Source organism: Sphaerodactylus townsendi, linkage group LG10 (genome assembly GCF_021028975.2).
Source record: "Sphaerodactylus townsendi isolate TG3544 linkage group LG10, MPM_Stown_v2.3, whole genome shotgun sequence".
In the NCBI taxonomy this organism is placed as follows: Eukaryota; Metazoa; Chordata; class Lepidosauria; order Squamata; family Sphaerodactylidae; genus Sphaerodactylus; species Sphaerodactylus townsendi.
The window spans coordinates 25555187-25572824 of record NC_059434.1 but is presented as its reverse complement, the minus strand read 5'-3'; the positions used below and the strand labels follow the sequence as shown (position 1 = coordinate 25572824).

At 41.9% G+C, this 17638-nt stretch overlaps 1 protein-coding gene across 2 annotated transcripts in view; it reads left to right on the top strand.

Moving 5' to 3' along the window:
• Nucleotides 1–17638, top strand: part of DLC1 (DLC1 Rho GTPase activating protein) — a 282574-nt gene that overhangs the window by 18262 nt on the left and 246674 nt on the right. For both annotated transcript variants that reach the window (XM_048509074.1, XM_048509075.1), the window contains exon 2: nucleotides 1595–2722. In XM_048509074.1, the coding sequence (XP_048365031.1) occupies nucleotides 1709–2722 (1014 nt within the window). In that variant the 5' untranslated portion in view covers nucleotides 1595–1708. The remainder of the gene's footprint in view (nucleotides 1–1594; nucleotides 2723–17638) is intronic.

Here is a 17638-nt window from a genome sequence, read left to right as displayed (position 1 = left end):
TTTTCTGTTTCCAAAATGATATCTTAAAACAATATTCTGCCTCTTCTTGAAAGTTTTGTTTCTCTGGTCTCTTTCAGCTATATAGGTAGTTAAGAGACTCTCTCTGTCTCTATTCTTTGCTATCTATTGTGTTCTTCCTTAAATATTTATGTAGTCCTAAATCTGATCATGGTAATTCTGATGGATGACTCTAACTCTGCTAGCAATAACTTCCATGTACAAATGGGCCCTCCACAGGAGTAAAATGTACCACAAATACAACTTTTATGAAAAGACAAATGTATTCTTTTTCAACAAAACTATACTTTGACTTGATTTATTTGACTTATAGATCTCTCTTCCCCTTACAGACTCAGGGTGGCTTACAACAGTTGATTAGTTAAAACCATAAAATGATCCATAAAGCCACAGAACAATCCAGAACATAAAACAGTAGATCAACATCTCATTTGCAACCAGGGGAAAATAAACATATCAAAATTAACTATAGTCTCCCATAACATACCACTCATACAGTCACTAATAGAAAAAGGTAAAGGAAGTAGAATGGGAAGGGAAGGAGAAGGAGAAAGGAAGATCAGCTCGTTAGACCTCATTGCTGTCCTCAACCATAGGCCTGGCAGCACAGCTCTGTCATAAAAGTCCTGTGAAATTGCACCAAGTCTCACAGAGCCTGCATCTCACATGACAACATCCCATCAGACTGAAACCAGGGTCAAAAAGTCCTGAGTTTGGTTAAGGACAGTCAGATAGCTTTCAGACCAGGGACTTGCAGGTAATCACAGACAATAATCAAGTGTAGAAAAACCAAGCACATTTGATAATGCCTGCAAAACCTCTAAATTTGGAGTGTATTTTAATCTGGTACATTCATGTGTGAACCATCTCTCTGTGTATATCATGTGACAATTCTGTATACTATACTCCAGGAACCAGTGTGTGTATCTGCCATATGTGCAAAATTCAAAATGTCGGGTTGGATCATAAGACATATTCTGCCTCTCCCCCAGGTTTGGCACTTCTTGAAAACTTCTTATCCCTAAAAGCTGTTTCTAAGCCTTATGGAACTCTGTAGTCTGTAGTAGGATTTGGCTTTGGGGTTGTAACCAGAGAAGAGACGTCTTTGCCTCATAGTGGCAGTGTTTTAGTTTCAATCCAGAGTCATTTATATCTAGCTTCTAAACAATAATGCAGTGCTTAGTTGTTTTCATGAATAGGAAATGTTGACTTGTGTTGTATACAAAGACTCACAAGATTTAATGGGTTTGAAACCCATGGAAATAGCTGTCTCATGACAAAAACAGTGAAGAGAGACTCATTGTCAAGCTTTGGCACATGGAACCCATTGCCTTCACATTGAGTTGTTTATAACATTCTGTTTACTTCATTTGAAGGAATAATCAGCAAGTTGGCTATGCTAGATTATAGTGTCTATCCTGTTTGCTTGAAAGCTATTAAAGCAATTCTGCAAAACATCTAAATCCTTTTCTTTGTAACTTACACCCGTAACATTGCTTTTGCACATTTTTTTCATGTATGTTTTATTTTTTTAACATTGAAAACCATCTAATTCCTTTTCCCTTTTTCAAAACAGATGTCCAGGAGGTAAAACCATTTCATCCTGTGGAGTAATTCATGGAAGCCATATAATGTCTTTCCTGGACCAGATTGTATTACACTTGGGAACCTGTTGCTAAAGTACTATGACATGTCTCTAGCAATCAGAAAAAGGAGCTGGGAAGAGCATGTGACACAATGGATGGGCTTGCCTTTTGGTTCGGTTGATTCTAATATATTATGCAGGCATGGCCTAGTTGCTGACAACTTGCAGGCCAGTATGGAAAATGATGGAGTTCGGAGCAGTGGTCAGAAAGAAACAAGTGCTTCCTTGCCAGATTGCTATCTTGGTGGAGAGCTGGTAGGTTTCCCCCTGAAGCTGCTGGGTAATGTTTCCAAAGAGGTGGATGAAAATGACAATCATCAAGAGGAAGAAGATTTTCTGTCACTGGAAGCCAGCACGGAAACTTTGGTCAATGTTTCTGTTGGGAGTGATGATGAAGATGGTGGTGGTGAGAGGGAGCTCAGTTTAGAGAAAGCCAACAGCCACTTTGCTCAGGTTTCAGAGAATTTACCGGATGGAAAGAACAGTGTGGAAAAAGCAGAGCCCTTCATGACAACTGAATCAAGAGTGGAAGCAAGAACGGAATTGGATCAAGTTTGTGCACAATCCAGGAAAGTGAATGAACCTCAGTGTGATACAGTTCCAGAACCACTGAAGATCAATATTTGTGATAGCAGAGGAGAAAATTTGGAAATTCAACATGGCAGCAGCTCCAGCGAAAATTGTCTACAAGAAAATTTAAGTGAGTCTCAAGAAAATATTGTGTCTGAGAAGGTAGTTTGTACTGCTGTAGCTGCACAACAGCACAGAAAACTGGAGAGTCCTGACGAGGGGTATGAAAAAACGATCTGCAGTCCAGCAAATGATAAGCATTCTCCTGGTCAACGTAATGACAAACATAATAAAGCAGCCTTAGCTGCAGACTGCAATTACTACCTTCTCCCTTTGCCAAGCTCTGATTTGCTGTCAGAAGGCAATTGTCTGGATGGTGTTACAGATTCTCAAGACAAACTCTTAACAAGTGTGCCCTTGGTAGAAGGTGGGACTGATTTAAAGACCAGCATGGCTGAAGACAGTCAAGTCATACTGCGCAAAAGAAAGGTAAGATGTGGAAATGGTTAACAGGTTCTAAGGTTTCTTTCTTCATAAATTGCTGGAAGAATGGATTTTCTTCTGCTTTCTCAGTTAGTTGGATTTCAGTTGTTGAAATGGCTCTGTGAAGCACTGGGTACAATCTAGTGAATAGTGAACAGGTACTCTTCAAGGCTCCTATCAAAATCTCACACTTACCTTCCTTCAATTTGGTACATTGTTGGAATATTCCTAATATATTTTGTAATGAAACCTACAGTTGCAAGATTCAGTTGGGATGTTGACTTACTTTGTAACAGTTTTATAAATAACTTTGCTAATATTCATAGGCTTATAAAGACTCTATGGGGGTCTGCTACATGAGATCCTACTTTAGATGATGAAGTAAACAAATTAAGTAAGTGGTGCAGCGATAAGGGGAAATACCTGTACACATTTCTAAGAAAGTCCAATAAGGCTGGAAGCATTTCTGAGCAGGGCTTCATATACTAAATTTCTGCAGTTTTGCCTAGGATGGAAATCAGTGTATTTGGAAGGTCCCGGACAGGGGAAATAGCCATATTAATCTGAAGGAAGTAAAAGGACTGCAGTAATGTTCATAATTCATTGTATTGCTAGCTGTGGTTGTATGCATTTGTGCATCATTTACTTCTGCTCTTGTCACGTCCTATAATTAATTGGTCTGAATGGCAACTGTGTCTCACTAGCAACAACCCTAAGGTTTGGCCTCCCTGTCTGCATATCTGATGCTTCTTCTCCATGAGAAAACAAGAGATGAGGGAAATATTTGCACGTTAGAATTCTCAGGTGTCAGAAGGTGCAGAAGAATACGTACAGTAACAAGGCAAAGCACTGTTAGGACTGCACAAAAGCTTCCTCATACTCCTCTGACAGAGTAGTTTTAAATCCTTCTCCATAAGATTTCTCCTCAGGCCCCTGTCTAGGGTTAGTTGAACATCCTGCCCAAACCCACATCCGCCGCTGCAGCCCCCTAGCATGCCCCACCCCACTGTGCATTCACTGAAACAGCAGAGGATGACTGTACTGGACCATACCACATTAGAGCATCAGGCCCAGGCCCAGAGAACCCAGGTGAGTGGCAGAGGAACCCAGCAGCCGCAAGAGCAGGCTGCATCCAGGTGTGCCACAGGTTGCAGAGACAAGGCCTTCCTTGCCTGAACCAGCCTCCTAGCCTGCTGTCAATGAGCCAACTGCCACCCAGGAGGAGAAGTTTCCCATTATCAACATGTCTTTAGTAATTATGGCAGTCTCTGTAAATAAGTTGTTCGTTATATGCTCCAATATGTAACCCTTGTTAAAAATTTATACAGAACTAGCGGGCCTGGCCACGCATTGCTGTGGCACTTGTCCTTCTCATCACAGTCCGCAACCCACACAGATGTCCATGCAGGTCCAATGATCCCAAGCATAGCCTTTGGGGGTGGTCAAATGGAATCCCTCTTTCCCTTTTCAATATTTTTTTTTAGTATAAGGTAACCCTTCCCATTCCACAACGGAACTGTCCAGACTGTGAATCCCACTGTCCATGAGGCTGGTTGACACGCACAGTCCTGGCTTGGGTAAGGCAGAACTGGGGCAAGGAGGCTATCCCAGTCAGGCAGCAGAGGCAGGGTGGTGAGGCGCTCAGATCGAGGCCAGCTCCCTGGGTTCTTAAAGGGCCAAGTGCAAAAGAAGCAAAGCTGGTAGTGTTGGTTCGCCCCCACCCCACGGATTGTCTTAGAAGAAAAAGGCAAACTCCAGCTCGCTTTTAGTAAAAGAGAGCTGTGGCGAATATGGGTGAGGAAGTGGGTAAGTGGTGGTTGGATGTGAGGGAGGACAGAGTGAGGTGTGTGAGGATGAGCTGGATGTGTATGAGAGTATGTGTGTTGTGTGGTAGCAGTGGGTGAGGCATAGAAAGTGAAAGTTACCAGCGTGTGAGGGGGGGAACCCCACCTGACATCTCACACGGCAAAGTGTGTATGTGTTTCACTTCCACTTGTATCACCTAACAGTATTACCTATTTACTGTTTTCACTGCTCATCTCTGGCCATCTGCATGAACATTCTAAGGGTGACAGTTAAACACAGCCAGCTTCATGGCCTGCTATGCCAGGAAAAAGACGTTTTACCTGGCTCAGGTATGGGCTTTCAGCAATTTGAAGGTCCAATTACCTGCCCGCAACAGGGAGAGGCGTCCTGTGAAAATTTGGGGGCGATCCGTCCAGCAGCTTCTGAGGGAGACCATCAGGGACAAACACACGTTTAGATTTTTATATATATAGATGAGGGCATATTGTGCATCTGGCAGTTTCATGAAAACCCAGATACATAAAGCTTGGTTTGCACAGTTAGCTTCCTCTTTCATGATGGGGAAGGATCCTGTAAATCTTGATTTCTTTGGCACTGAAGCCTCGTACAAACGATGTGTATGTGTACAGGCAATTCATAGAGGGTGGGGGGGGGGGAATGAAGATCAAATTGGGTAGCTCTGCCTCTATATGCTCAACCTAGCGTCAACATGAAGCCTGCATGTATATGTTTGTGAGGGTTTGGTCTGTTAACAACCACGCAAGAAAGTCTTTTACATATGGTGAAGAGACATGTGCCTGCAGCCGAATGACAAACCTTGGATGGTTGTGGTGGGTTTTCCGGGCCGTGTGGCCATGGTCTGGTAGATCCTGCTCCTAACATTTCGCCTGCATTTGTGGCTGGCATCTTCAGAGGTGTATCACAGAGAAAAGTCTGTTACATACTGTGTCCTTCCCTCTGTGATACACCTCTGAAGATGCCAGCCACAGATGCAGGTGAAACATTAGGAACAAGATCCACCAGACCATGGCCACACAGCCCGGAAAACCCACCAGAACCAGTTGAATCCAGCCGTGAAACCCTTCAACAAAACCTTGGATGGCTAGGCCTTCGCACTGATCTTAGCTTCTAAGCAAACATGGACACTGAAAAACCTGTGGAATGAGTAATGGTTTATGGCTATGTGATCACATTGGTCAGAAGAAAAGAATGTCCCATGGAAGACTGTGACTCGACAGGAAAGAAGGTGCACTCTGCTGAAACATTTACATTTTTAAAAATATTTTTTAAACCATAACAGACAACATCGTTTACAACAGAGCAACAGAAATATTGCAGTTTTGCTGCACTGTCTTACTTAATTGAAATGTATATATTGTGCAGTCCTATTTAGATTTTTACGTCATTTGTGCTTGGAGTTTACGCCAACACAATCATAAATATTACTTCTGTTCCTTTGGAAGCTATGGAATGCTGTCTCACAGACATCGACCATGTTTGGACAGAACCATGATGGATTCCAAACAGTCCCAAAATATTTAGAATAAGTGCTGAACAAAGCACAATCTTTAGCAGGATCATTCCAGGTCCTTACAGTCCAACCTTTATGCAAATTTCAATTTTGACACATTTTTGCAACAGCATGGAACGATAAATTTGAGAGGCTGCCAATTCCGTCTAGACTGCAAGTCCAAGAAACATACTGCGACCGTTATGCGTCAAGTCAGGAAACACTCCTAAAATGGTAATAAATGTAGTTTTATATAAGGCTTTACAGCCACATTCCTCAATCTGCTTCACTAGCATCAGGAAAGTAAAGTAATGGATGTGCTGTAGATTCCCCATTAACTGGGCCATTAAAAACTCATATGTTCTGAAATTCCTGAATATTCCCTGTATAGTATCATGTCAGTATGTGCTTAAGCAAAAAGCCCTCTTGCTTTAATGTTTTATAAAAAATAGTCACATTAAAGCACAAATTCTTTATTTAGGAAGAAGTTAATTTGACACATATGAAGATTGTTCTCTGGTGTCAAAAGAATGGTGCCCTTTTCATCTTGGTCTCTCCTCACGTTTTTTTTTAATTCCAAATATCATCTATTCATTAATTCTCAAACCATTGCCTGCTTTTTTCCCATACTTTCAGCCCCCCTGCCACTGCTTGTTCTTTGGTCTCTTCCTTCTATCATCCTCTCTTCCCACACAGCTTCCTATCCTTTGATTTCATTGCCCATGATATTTGTTTGTTTCTGCTGCATAAACTGGGATCCTAATCTGTGGTTTATTTCCCAAAGGAAATGAGCTTCATTTCACCCAGGCAGTTAGACAGCACAGCCAATTGATCCTTGTGTATCTTGGACAGATCTCTGGTTGTCGTGCCTCTGAATGCATCGTGTGATGTTTCTGGGAAACCTGCTTCTGTCAGACCTGTTGTGTTCAGAAACAGCTGACTGCAAGATGCATTAGTCTCACTTTAGTTATGAACAGCTCTTCCCTTTAATGCACAAAGGGGCCACTCAGCAAATATTAACTGAGGCAGAGAAGCCCATAGCTATACCCAGGCTCTGCATGTTTAACTCCCTGTTCTTTATTTTCTATTATTTTCCATGATCCCTTCCTTTTATATGTGTCGTCCATTCTTTCAGATTCTAAAGCTTGTCTGCACTGATACTCCTCAGAGCATCCAAATCTTGTAACACCAACCATGAGATCCAGGATGTTCACGTGCTACCTTCTGTATGGAAGCTGGGGTGACCTTTCTATAAACCATTCCTACTTTTCCTTCAGAACCTAGGGAAGAAGAAGCAGAATTTGAATTTATACTCTACTTTTCTCAACTATAAGGTGAAATCCCCACTGCCGATTAATCGCGTGATACTCACGCGAAATATCCAGGTTTCACTACGAACTCCCCACAGCTGAACCACCGAACACAGATTCATCCCGGTTCTGGCACTCCCTCTCCACCTTATCACGTGTTTTTTAAGAACCTGCATGGAAGTGCACCTTTTTAAAAAACATGGGTCCAATCCAGATCGGTGGGGAGGTTTGGGGGTCTAATGTGGATTCAAATTTCCCACCGTAGAGAGTGATGCACAGGCCTTCCAGCCAATCAGAGTGTGGTGGGCTGTGTGTGATGCACGCGCAGCCTTTTTTTTGTTTTGCGCCAGCTGATGCTAACATTAAATCATGGGCATGAGGGAATGAGGGAGCGGGAGGTTGCGGAACTGCATTCAGTGTGTTCTGTGCCAACGCACCAATGCACCAATGTGGCCACACGAAAAAAAAATTTAAAATTCTGAAACGACACAGTAATGAAACTGAACAGTACAGTTGCCGCCACAACACGATAGCCAATCAGAAGAAAGCTGCATAGGCAGGGATATTGTGCGTATGCACTTACGTGCTCACGTTATCACATTTTTTCACGACAAAAAAAGTACCTGTCCTAACGCAACATGACAGCCAATCAGAACAGACCCGCCGAGCTAATCGCATGTGCATGGGGATTGTCACATTGTTTGAATCCTTGATAGACATAGATGTCTTCACTAGAAACATGCTGCAGTGGGAAGGGAGAAACCTCAATGAAAAGGTTCTGTTTCTTTTGAATCCTGGTTGTATCCGTATTTAATTCTCAGTGGGGATTCGGCCTCTGAAGTCTCAAAGTGGCTTACAAACGCATTTCCCTTCCTTCTTCCCACAACAGACTCCTTTTGAGGTAGGCAGGGACTAACCCAAGGTCACCCAGCAAGCTTCATGTGCAGGAGTGGGGAATAGTGGATGTCTATGCTGGCCCTCGCATCCATTCCAAATGGCAAATCCAGGACCTCCAAGAGGACCAGTTTAATTTATTTCATCTGCATGGAGGTTAGAGGGGTGTTAGCTTGCCATATTTTTCATTATGCTTCATTTGTTCATATTTGAGGTGTGAGGTACATTGCTACACCTCCTTTCACTTCCTGAATCTCATTAGTTCTGCCCAACCCTTAATCACCTTTTCCTGTATTAAATCCTCTTTTTTTCCTTTTTGCTAACAGACATCTTGGAATTTCTCCATCCCTGCCCTTACCCACATCTGTGAAGCCCTGCCCTTCTTTCCAACTATACTGCCAACAGTTCTCTCACCCATTTTATTAGAATGGATCACACAGTATCCCAGTTGTATCCAACAGTGTGATGAAGCATATGTTGAAGTTTACCACACAGAGACTAACATACTGCTTAAATGGGCAAAAGGTAAATGTTTTTTTAAGAAGTACATTTAGGATAGTACATTTTTTAAGAAGTACATTTAGAAGTACATTCAGGATAAAGTGGGAAAGATAGTCTGCTGCTATCTTGCTAACTAGAAAGAGTCTCTTTTCTAACTTCCAAGAAGAAGTAGGATATTACTATCAGTCTAAGAAGAGACCAGAGGTGGCACAAAAAGATAGAGTCACTAACTTTACAGGCCTCTCTAGATGACCACTTGCTCACCCTATGATGGGACTTCTTCTCAGTTCCTTTGCACATTAGACATTGTTACATCCAACAGCATATGGAATGAACGTTTTGAAAAGTTGCCTTTCAAGGGAGCTAGTTAGTCAGGCTGAAATAGACTAGCTATGATAAAAGAACATTATTATAATTCTAACCTTGAATCTGCCTGGTGCCCTTTAACTGATGGTAAATAACCAGGAAGGAAGGAAGGAAGGAAGGAAGGAAGGAAGGAAGGAAGGAAGGAAGGAAGGAAGGAAGGCCCCAGAACAGGATAAATAGCTTCTTCTGCCTGTTATATTTGGGCTGGGCAGAAACCACCTATTTCATAGGCCCTGCAGAACTGAGAAAAGTTCCACAAGAACCCACATACTTGCAGGACTGCATCTCCCAATATCGCCCTCAGAGACCTCTCCACTCAGCGGAGGGGAATCTACTGGTGGTCCCAGTCCTGAGGGATATCCGGCTGGCTGTAACAAGGGCCACAGCTTTTACAGCCCTGACCCCGGCCTGGTGGAACATGCTGCCGAGTAATATCAGGGCCCTGTGGAGCCTGACCCAATTCCACATGGCCTGTAAAATGGAGCTGTTCCACCAGGCCTTTCCATCAAGCCAGCCAGATGTTTTCTGAGCCTCCCTTGATCCTCCTGTGGGAGAAACAATATATCTCACCATTTGGAGTTTTTAGTTGGATTGTTTTAAATGATTTTATGATTTGTTTTTGTTGATTATTATTTTTAGTTTTTTTAATGAATTTTGTGTATGATTTTATGTCATTGTAAGCCGCCCTGAGCCCTTTGTGGGTAGGGCGGGAATAAATATAATAAACACATAAATAAGTAAATTTAGATACTGAATAGTGTTTACCAGTTCCTGAAGGCAATAATTATCGCTAGAACTTTGGTGACTACAATTATTATTTAGTGATGGTATGATTCCTTTCATCCATTGAGGAAATTCCATTCAGTTATCTCTATTTTGTGTGCACTTCAAAAGTTAGCATCACAGCAATATATTTGAAAGGGAGCAAAGATCACTTGGTCCCAACTATGAGTAGAACTATGAGTAATTTTGAATAATTACTTAAAGTGGGCAAGAAATTAAGATAAAACTAGCACTACTATGAAAAGCGATTCAGTGGTGTGGGCAGGGGGGGAATATACTGTTGAATAGGGGGGAAAGGAACATGTATTTTTTATAAGAACAACTGTCATTAGTCTTCCTGCATCAAAATTAAAAATAAGTAGGTTGCATCTGTGCATAAATAAAGTGTTGCATAGATATTACTCTTAAGACAGCAGTATATTATGGAATATCATAGCTGTGACTTATGCTATTAAAATATTCTTGTTGACCAGAATTCTTCTCAGGTGTTTTAAATGGGGTAGAAGAACCCAATTGGAAGGGAGCAGGGTTGCATTGATAACCTATCCCAAACTTCTGTGCATTAGCAAAAATTTATGGATAGAGCCTATGTGCGTACATATTAATCTGTGTCTCCATGTGTGTGGGAACACTTAAAAGCATCATTCTCCATTGTCCAGAGATGTTTATCATATATGCACATAAGAACATATGAAAGAGCCTACTCGCAATGGCCCACCAGATGCCTTTGGGAGCTCACATGCAGCAATGGCTTGCTGCTGCTGCTGCTCTCAAGCACCTGGTCTACTAAGGCATTTGCAATCTCAGTTCAAGGAGGATCAAGATTGGTAGCCATAGATCGACTTCTCCATAAATCTGTCCAAGTCCCTTTTAAAGCTATCCATCACCACCTCCTGTGGCAACATATTCCAAACACCAATCACTTGTTGTGTGAAGAAATGTTTCTTTTTATTAGTCCTAATTCTTCCTCCCAACATTTTCAATGTATGCCCACTAGTTCTAGTATTGTGAGAAAGAGAGAAAAATTTCTCGCTGTCAACATTTTCTACCCCATGCATAATTTTATAGACTTCACATGTTCTTATACATACATTCCAATGAACATGTGTAGGCTGGACCGGAGCTTGTCTCTTCAGTCCCACCCACCACCACCACATGAATTGGTTCTTATTGCTTTGAACGTCTGGAAAGGGTCAAAATGTCATAAATATCATATTTTTCCACTTGTAGCTAATAACCATAGATCATGGATTCCAGGGCTTAATTTGAGGCAAGGTTTGCATGGTCGACACCTAGTCCCAAGAGCTGATGCAGTGTTACTTTTCCTGTTAGGTTTCATTCTAGAAAGTGAACATGGAAGGACTTCCAAGGTAATTTATTTATGCATGTCCAGTAATGGTAAAATAGGACTTGAAGCTAAACATTTTCCGCTCTTACCGTAACAGCAATAAAAATTGTTCGGTTATTTGGATACTATTCCTATGTTGCAAGAAAAGTGTTTTCAAAAAGCATTTTGTAATTTGAAGAAAAGAATTGTGGCATATTTTAAAAACGACACTGTAACAGTAAGAAATTAACATTTTGAAGTGCCAGAATACCAACTTAAAACTCATTTTGATATGTTCCTCATGTCATATTTCGGGCATCAGTTTCAGGACTATTGGAATGCCATGAATCTTCAGGTAATGCAGGTAATGCAGGAGCGAGCCCAAACATATCAATTCTTGTTTTACTTTTAAAGTATAAGGAAAAATAATCTCTGCTGGGAACAATGCTAGAGTTTGTTTGCCTGTTATAAAACCCAAGATTCCAAAGGTGAAAGGACAACTGGTTTTGGCTCACTTAATCATTTCCTGAGGAAGTTAAAAATAATTTTTCCTTGGGAAAAAAATTGGCATTTGTCATTTGAAAAAATTGCTGTATTCCAGGAGCACACAAATATAGTAGAAATTTCTTTGCCATGTGTATAGATTTTACAATATCTCCAGTTTAATAGAACAGCTGAAATAGGAATAGATTTTCAAGCATACACTTTCCAGAGGCTACCACTTCAAAACTATAATACTTGTTTAAAGACTTTTGCATTCTCTTGTGATCTCAAAAGTGGGGGGGGAAAGCAGCAGCTTTCTGTCTGACTCTAAAACTCAGGAAGTAGCCCATGCTGATGTCATTGCCATGTTGCTAAAGCAAAGCCTTCTGGGATCTTGATTCAAAGCTCTCATGAGTAATATCAGAGAGGAAATTTGTATCTTTTTCATTTATCATTACAGCATTTGCTTGTAATCTGTCCAAAAACAACCTTCTGAGAAATTACTTTACTCAACATTTAAGGACCAATTGGCTTTACTAAATTTTACAGAACTTATATCTTGCCTGTTTCTGGGGGAAAATGCTCAAAAGCAAAACCATTCAGGTGGAAGTTTGAAACTATGCCTGGTGTGAGCTGGCAGTAGCTGTGGAGATAGTGGCAGCTACTTCACACCTGAAGGTGTCAATTTCTCCTTTGACATTACAGCAGTGTTATGGGAGCCATTTTCTGTACATTGATCCCGCACCTAGGTGCTAATGGTTCAATGCTCACCACTGTAAGCAAGAGCCATTGTTCAGATCCTACCCTTACAAATGTCATTTACTCAAAATGTGGACAACAGTTTAGGATAGTAAAGGATAAGATATGCTCATATGATTAGGGTCTCTGAATGGTACATCGGTGCCTTGCATCCATAGTCAACTATCCATTGAATGCATCATATGCCAAAGCAAGTATGGAGGTAATACCACATGTGCAAATCCCAGGTCTAGGTATAGTCAGTGCTGTAGTATCAGAGTCACATGCTTCAAATAGATGGTCCCGACCAGCAGTCATGCTGCAGTGTTCTACACTAGCTGTAGCTCCCAAGTACTCTCCAAGCTTCAATAATCCAGTCTAGATGTAACCAAGGTATGGATCACTGTGGTGAGATCTGACTGAACCAGGAAAGGTCACTCAATGCACCAGCTGTAGCTGGGAGAAAGCACCCTGAACCACCACAGCCACCTGGTTTGCTAAGGAGTCATGTAGCATCCCTAGCTGTGAACCCGGCTTTTCAAGGGGAGTATGACCCTACCCAAGAAAGGAGAGATTGGAAGTCCATGGTCTGCCTTTGTAGTAACCCACATAAATTGTCTAGTCTGGATTAAGTTTCAGCTTGTTCACTGTCATCCAGCGCATTACTGATACCAACCACTGGTTCAAGATATTAATTGCATCCTCAGAATTAGGTAGGGAGAAAAGGTAGAATTGGCTATTATCCAAATATTGGTGATACTACAGCTCAAAACTCCTGATGACCTCTCGCAGTAACTTTACACAGGTATTACCAAGTGTAGGGTTAACGTTGAACTCTGTGGGTCACCACAGGCCAATGGCCATGTGGCAGAGCATGAATCCTCAGCACATATCTATTGAGACGGATCACCCCAGATAGGACCTGAACCACCATGAGAGAGTGCTCCCCAGTCCCAGTGCCAACAAGTGGCTCAGTAGAATACTATACTCAATAGTATCGAAAGGTGCTGAGAGGTTCAGCAGAATTAGCAGGGTCACATTACCCCTGTCTAGTTTTTGGTAGAGGGTATCAAGCAAGATGACCAAATCAGTGTTCCACATCCTGGCTTGAAACCTGACTGAAATGGGTTCAGAAAATCAATTTCTTCCAAGAGCCCCTGGAACTGAGAAGCAACAACTCACTCAAGTGGTTTGCTCAAGAATGGAAGAACAGAGACAGGCTGGATGTTTTTGAACACAATAGGGTTTAGGAGGGTGAGGGCTCCCCCCCCCCCTTAGAACACATCTAATCACTGACTCATTGAGTATTGGTCGTACAACTGCCACCTTTAAGTAAGCATTTACCACTCTGGTAAATACATACGTAATATATTGACCCTCTAGACTTGCTATGAAGGAAGATTAGAATTTCAGCCTGTTAAGAAGAGTAGTTATATTTGACACTTCCAACTCAGTTTGATTTTTGCTAGCAGCCAAGTCAGGTCAGGTTTTCTATCTGAAGCATCTTTGTGGCTACAGTGAAGTATCTTTGCAGCTACTGTTGGTTCTGTGTGGCATGCTCTTCATGAGACTTAACATAAAGAAGAATCATCAGGAGACCTGTCAGTTTGTGTCCAGTATATAATCTCAGCAACGCAACAGAATGGTAAGGAGAAGGAACAGGAGGAGGTGAAATTAACTAAAGACCTAGTAAACATATATTACATCTTAGTTCCTGAAACACCATACAAAATGGTATGAATTTTATATTCACGATGATACCAGAAAGAAGGCTCATCTGTACTACAGCATTGGGGTATTTCTGATCCAAATATGTATCTGAAAAATACCTTATTGCTATTTTTCAGGTGTAATTGGGCATCTAGAACAATATCAGAAAGTACTCAAAATACTAATAATCAGGTCTAGAATATTTTCAGAAATATTTTGGAATATTTGGGGCTGGCATTTTTATGTTCCCAGGCCTGTTTTGTTTCCATTTAACAGGCATCCAGGCAACGGGAGGGAGGCATCTGACCCAGGCAATGACATCAGACATCCTGTCAGCCTGTACAAGGGAGTCCAGAAAAAATGCTTCTTCCCAAACATTGAATTCTGAAGTAGCAAGAAACAGCAGGAAAGTTATTCAGATTGACTGGCACTATATGACATCCACATTCCAAATCATGTTGTTAAAAATGTTTAAAAACTCAACTGAAGCCTTGTTGCTGTGCTGCAAAAGATTTTGTTGGTGGGGCTCAGCAACTCTCAACACAGTTCTGCACAAAAAAATAAATAAATATGGTGCCAAACATGTTGTTCTTACCATTCTCATTAAGAAAAACACCCAGAAATGTAACTGGAACCAGAGACAAATAGACTAGTTTCTTGATTAAGTCAGGCAGAACTCACAAAAGGCCTGGATTCTCTGGCTTGGATTCTCTGCTTTGACATCAACTCTGTTCAGCTTGCCTTTTTGACCCTGGGTTCCGCATGGTTTCTGTGGTTTGACGTTGGTTCTGTTGGGCTTGCAACAATGTCCCTTGCGAAAGCTGGTTTGGCTCAGATTCTCTGGTTAGGTTTTGGTCATGCTGGGTGTAATATATTCGCTCATGTTCTCCTGGGATTTTTCTGATTTGACATTAGTTCTGTTGGGGAGTTTTGGTTCTGTTTGCATTTTGAGGCTTGTGGCTTGTAGTTTCTCTTTAGTGTTTGGTTGTTGGCTTCTTTGCACTAGAGAAAGAGTGGTATTTTATTCCCCCAGAGGAAACAGTGGAGACAGGTAGGAAGGCTGGCTGTACTTCATTCATATTGGTTACATCTAGACTGGATTGTTGCAGTGTGGTCTACTCAAGGCTATCCACAGAATATCCAGAAGCTGCTGCTAGTGCAGAACATTGTGGCTAGATTGCCAACTATTCAGAGTGTGTGACCCTAATAGAACAGCAATTACATTAGCTGACGATCCACTCCCAAATTCAGTTCATTGTGTTGTTTCTGAAGTTGACGGTTCTACATGGTGTGGGGCTGGGGTATCTGAAGGACCATGTTTTCACATCTGCCCCTGCTTGAGAATTAGATCATGGTGGGAGGACATCCCAACTGTCCCATCAATCACAGAAGCTCACCAGGAGGGTACACAAGAGAGGGCCTTTTCAGTGCAGCCCCACAATTAGGGAACAACCTTCCCAGAGACCTTTCACTTTCAACACTTGCAGTAAGTTATATTGTGTAAGCCAGCCTTGAGGCCTACGGCAAGGGTACCTACCTCCAAGTATGCACAGAGGATATTTTTTCCATTGCAAAATATCCACAACTGGCACATGTGTCTGGGATTAGGAGAAAGGGCTTCCCATGCAGTAGGTGTGCATTTTGGGCTAGTTGGTACTGTGAAGAAGAAGAAGAGTTTGTATTTATATCCCCCCTTTCTCTCCTATAGGAGACTCAAAGGGGCTTACAATCTCCTTGCCCTTCCCTGCTCACAACAAACACCCTGTGAGGTGCGTGGGGCTGAAAGAGCTCTGAAAAGCTGTGACTAGCCCAAGGTCACCCAGCTGGCGTGTGTGGGAGTGCACAGGCTAATCTGAATTCCCCAGATAAGCCTCCACAGCTCAGGTGGCAGAGCGGGGAATCAAACCTGGTTCCTCCAGATTAGAGTACACCTGCTCTTAACCACTATGCCACTGCTGCTCCTCTCATCATAGAAAATAAACTGTGCTTTCTCATCATAGAAAACAAACAGTAATGTGCACTGAATTGGAGAAGACTTCCCATAAACAGCCCCTTTTGCATCTACACCAGCATTAAACAAACAAATCCTGATATTTGGTTCAAATTATTTGCCACCTGCTGGGATTGTTGTGTGCATTCACTGTGCTTTTATCTTTTTATAAATAGCAAAAGGGCTCTAGGTCCATGGGAAAAATACAACAAGCAAGGCTGGGATAAATTTTGTAAAAGGAGGGAAAGAAGTTAAAATTTCTCTTGAACAAACTGCTCTTCAGTCTCTGGACATCCTGTGACTAGAGTCTCTCAAGTAAATGACATTGTAGTGGAATTTGTGAAGCAGAAAGCTAATCCTTGATGAAAAACTCAAAAGATCCAGTAATTAGCTCTCAAAGGACTCAACTGGTTGTTTTTCAGCTGTGAAGAAAATACATCAGAGAACTTATTTATTGACTTAACTGTCTGATAAATCAGGAGGAGCAAAGAGTTTGGGAATATTTGTGAATAGACCACTTCCTGATCCAGATAAGGTCAATACTCTCTCTCAACTTGTTGTCCCAGAGTGCGGGGAAAGTCTCAAAGACATAAAGTTGCACAGAATTGAAAATTCTCTGGAGAGAAGAGAGAGGGTTTTGCGGAAGTGGGTGGATATTAAAGGAATGCCCTTTGGTTAGCAGTAGTAGTTAAGGAATTCAATTAGCATGTGAACTTGGATTTATATTTTTAGCACATTGCAATGCTGGAGGAAAATGAAAATTCAGGATTCAGTACATTTGTGACTTACTTCCCCTTCCAAATCAGTCTGTTTCCCAAGAAAACTCTTGTACTGCCACTATGTCCTTCTAGGTGGGACACTGTGGTAGACTCCCCCCCCCCCACTTCTGCCAGTTTAAACACAGTTTTGTTGGTGGTGTGCCATATGGTGTGTTCAAGAGCCCTCTGCCCTCATTCCAGTAGATTCAATATCTGACAACAGTACTTTAGTAGTCAACAATGTGAAAATTAGTCAACAGACAAAGCAGGACTACCAAGGATTCATTTCCTTGATTCATTTTAAAACTAGGATTGTGCCCAAAAGCAATTCCAAGGTCATCTCCATCCCATAGCAATTTCTGAAACCAGAATGAAAAGGATTGTGGCTCCATCTTGCCCCTGCTTTTTGTATGAAAGCATCTGGTCATAGTTTTACAGATTAATGTATAAGGATTGCTGGTGCAGAAAATAATCCATTTTGCTAGTAAGAACTGTGCCATACCGAAGAAAACCATGATAGCATTTTGAATGCAGGGGTGTAACTGGCTACAATGGTGCCTGGGACAAGCATAACGGTTCACCCCATTTTCCAGTTGTCCAGGTCACGTGGGGCTGTGTTGCCAATCCACCCACCCCAAACTGTGCCCTTGCCCAAACTCCATGTGGGCCAGAAACGGAGATGGGGATGGAGCTCAGCATCAAATGAGCCCACCCTGCTCTGAACTTCATGTGGAGTTCAGGGTGGG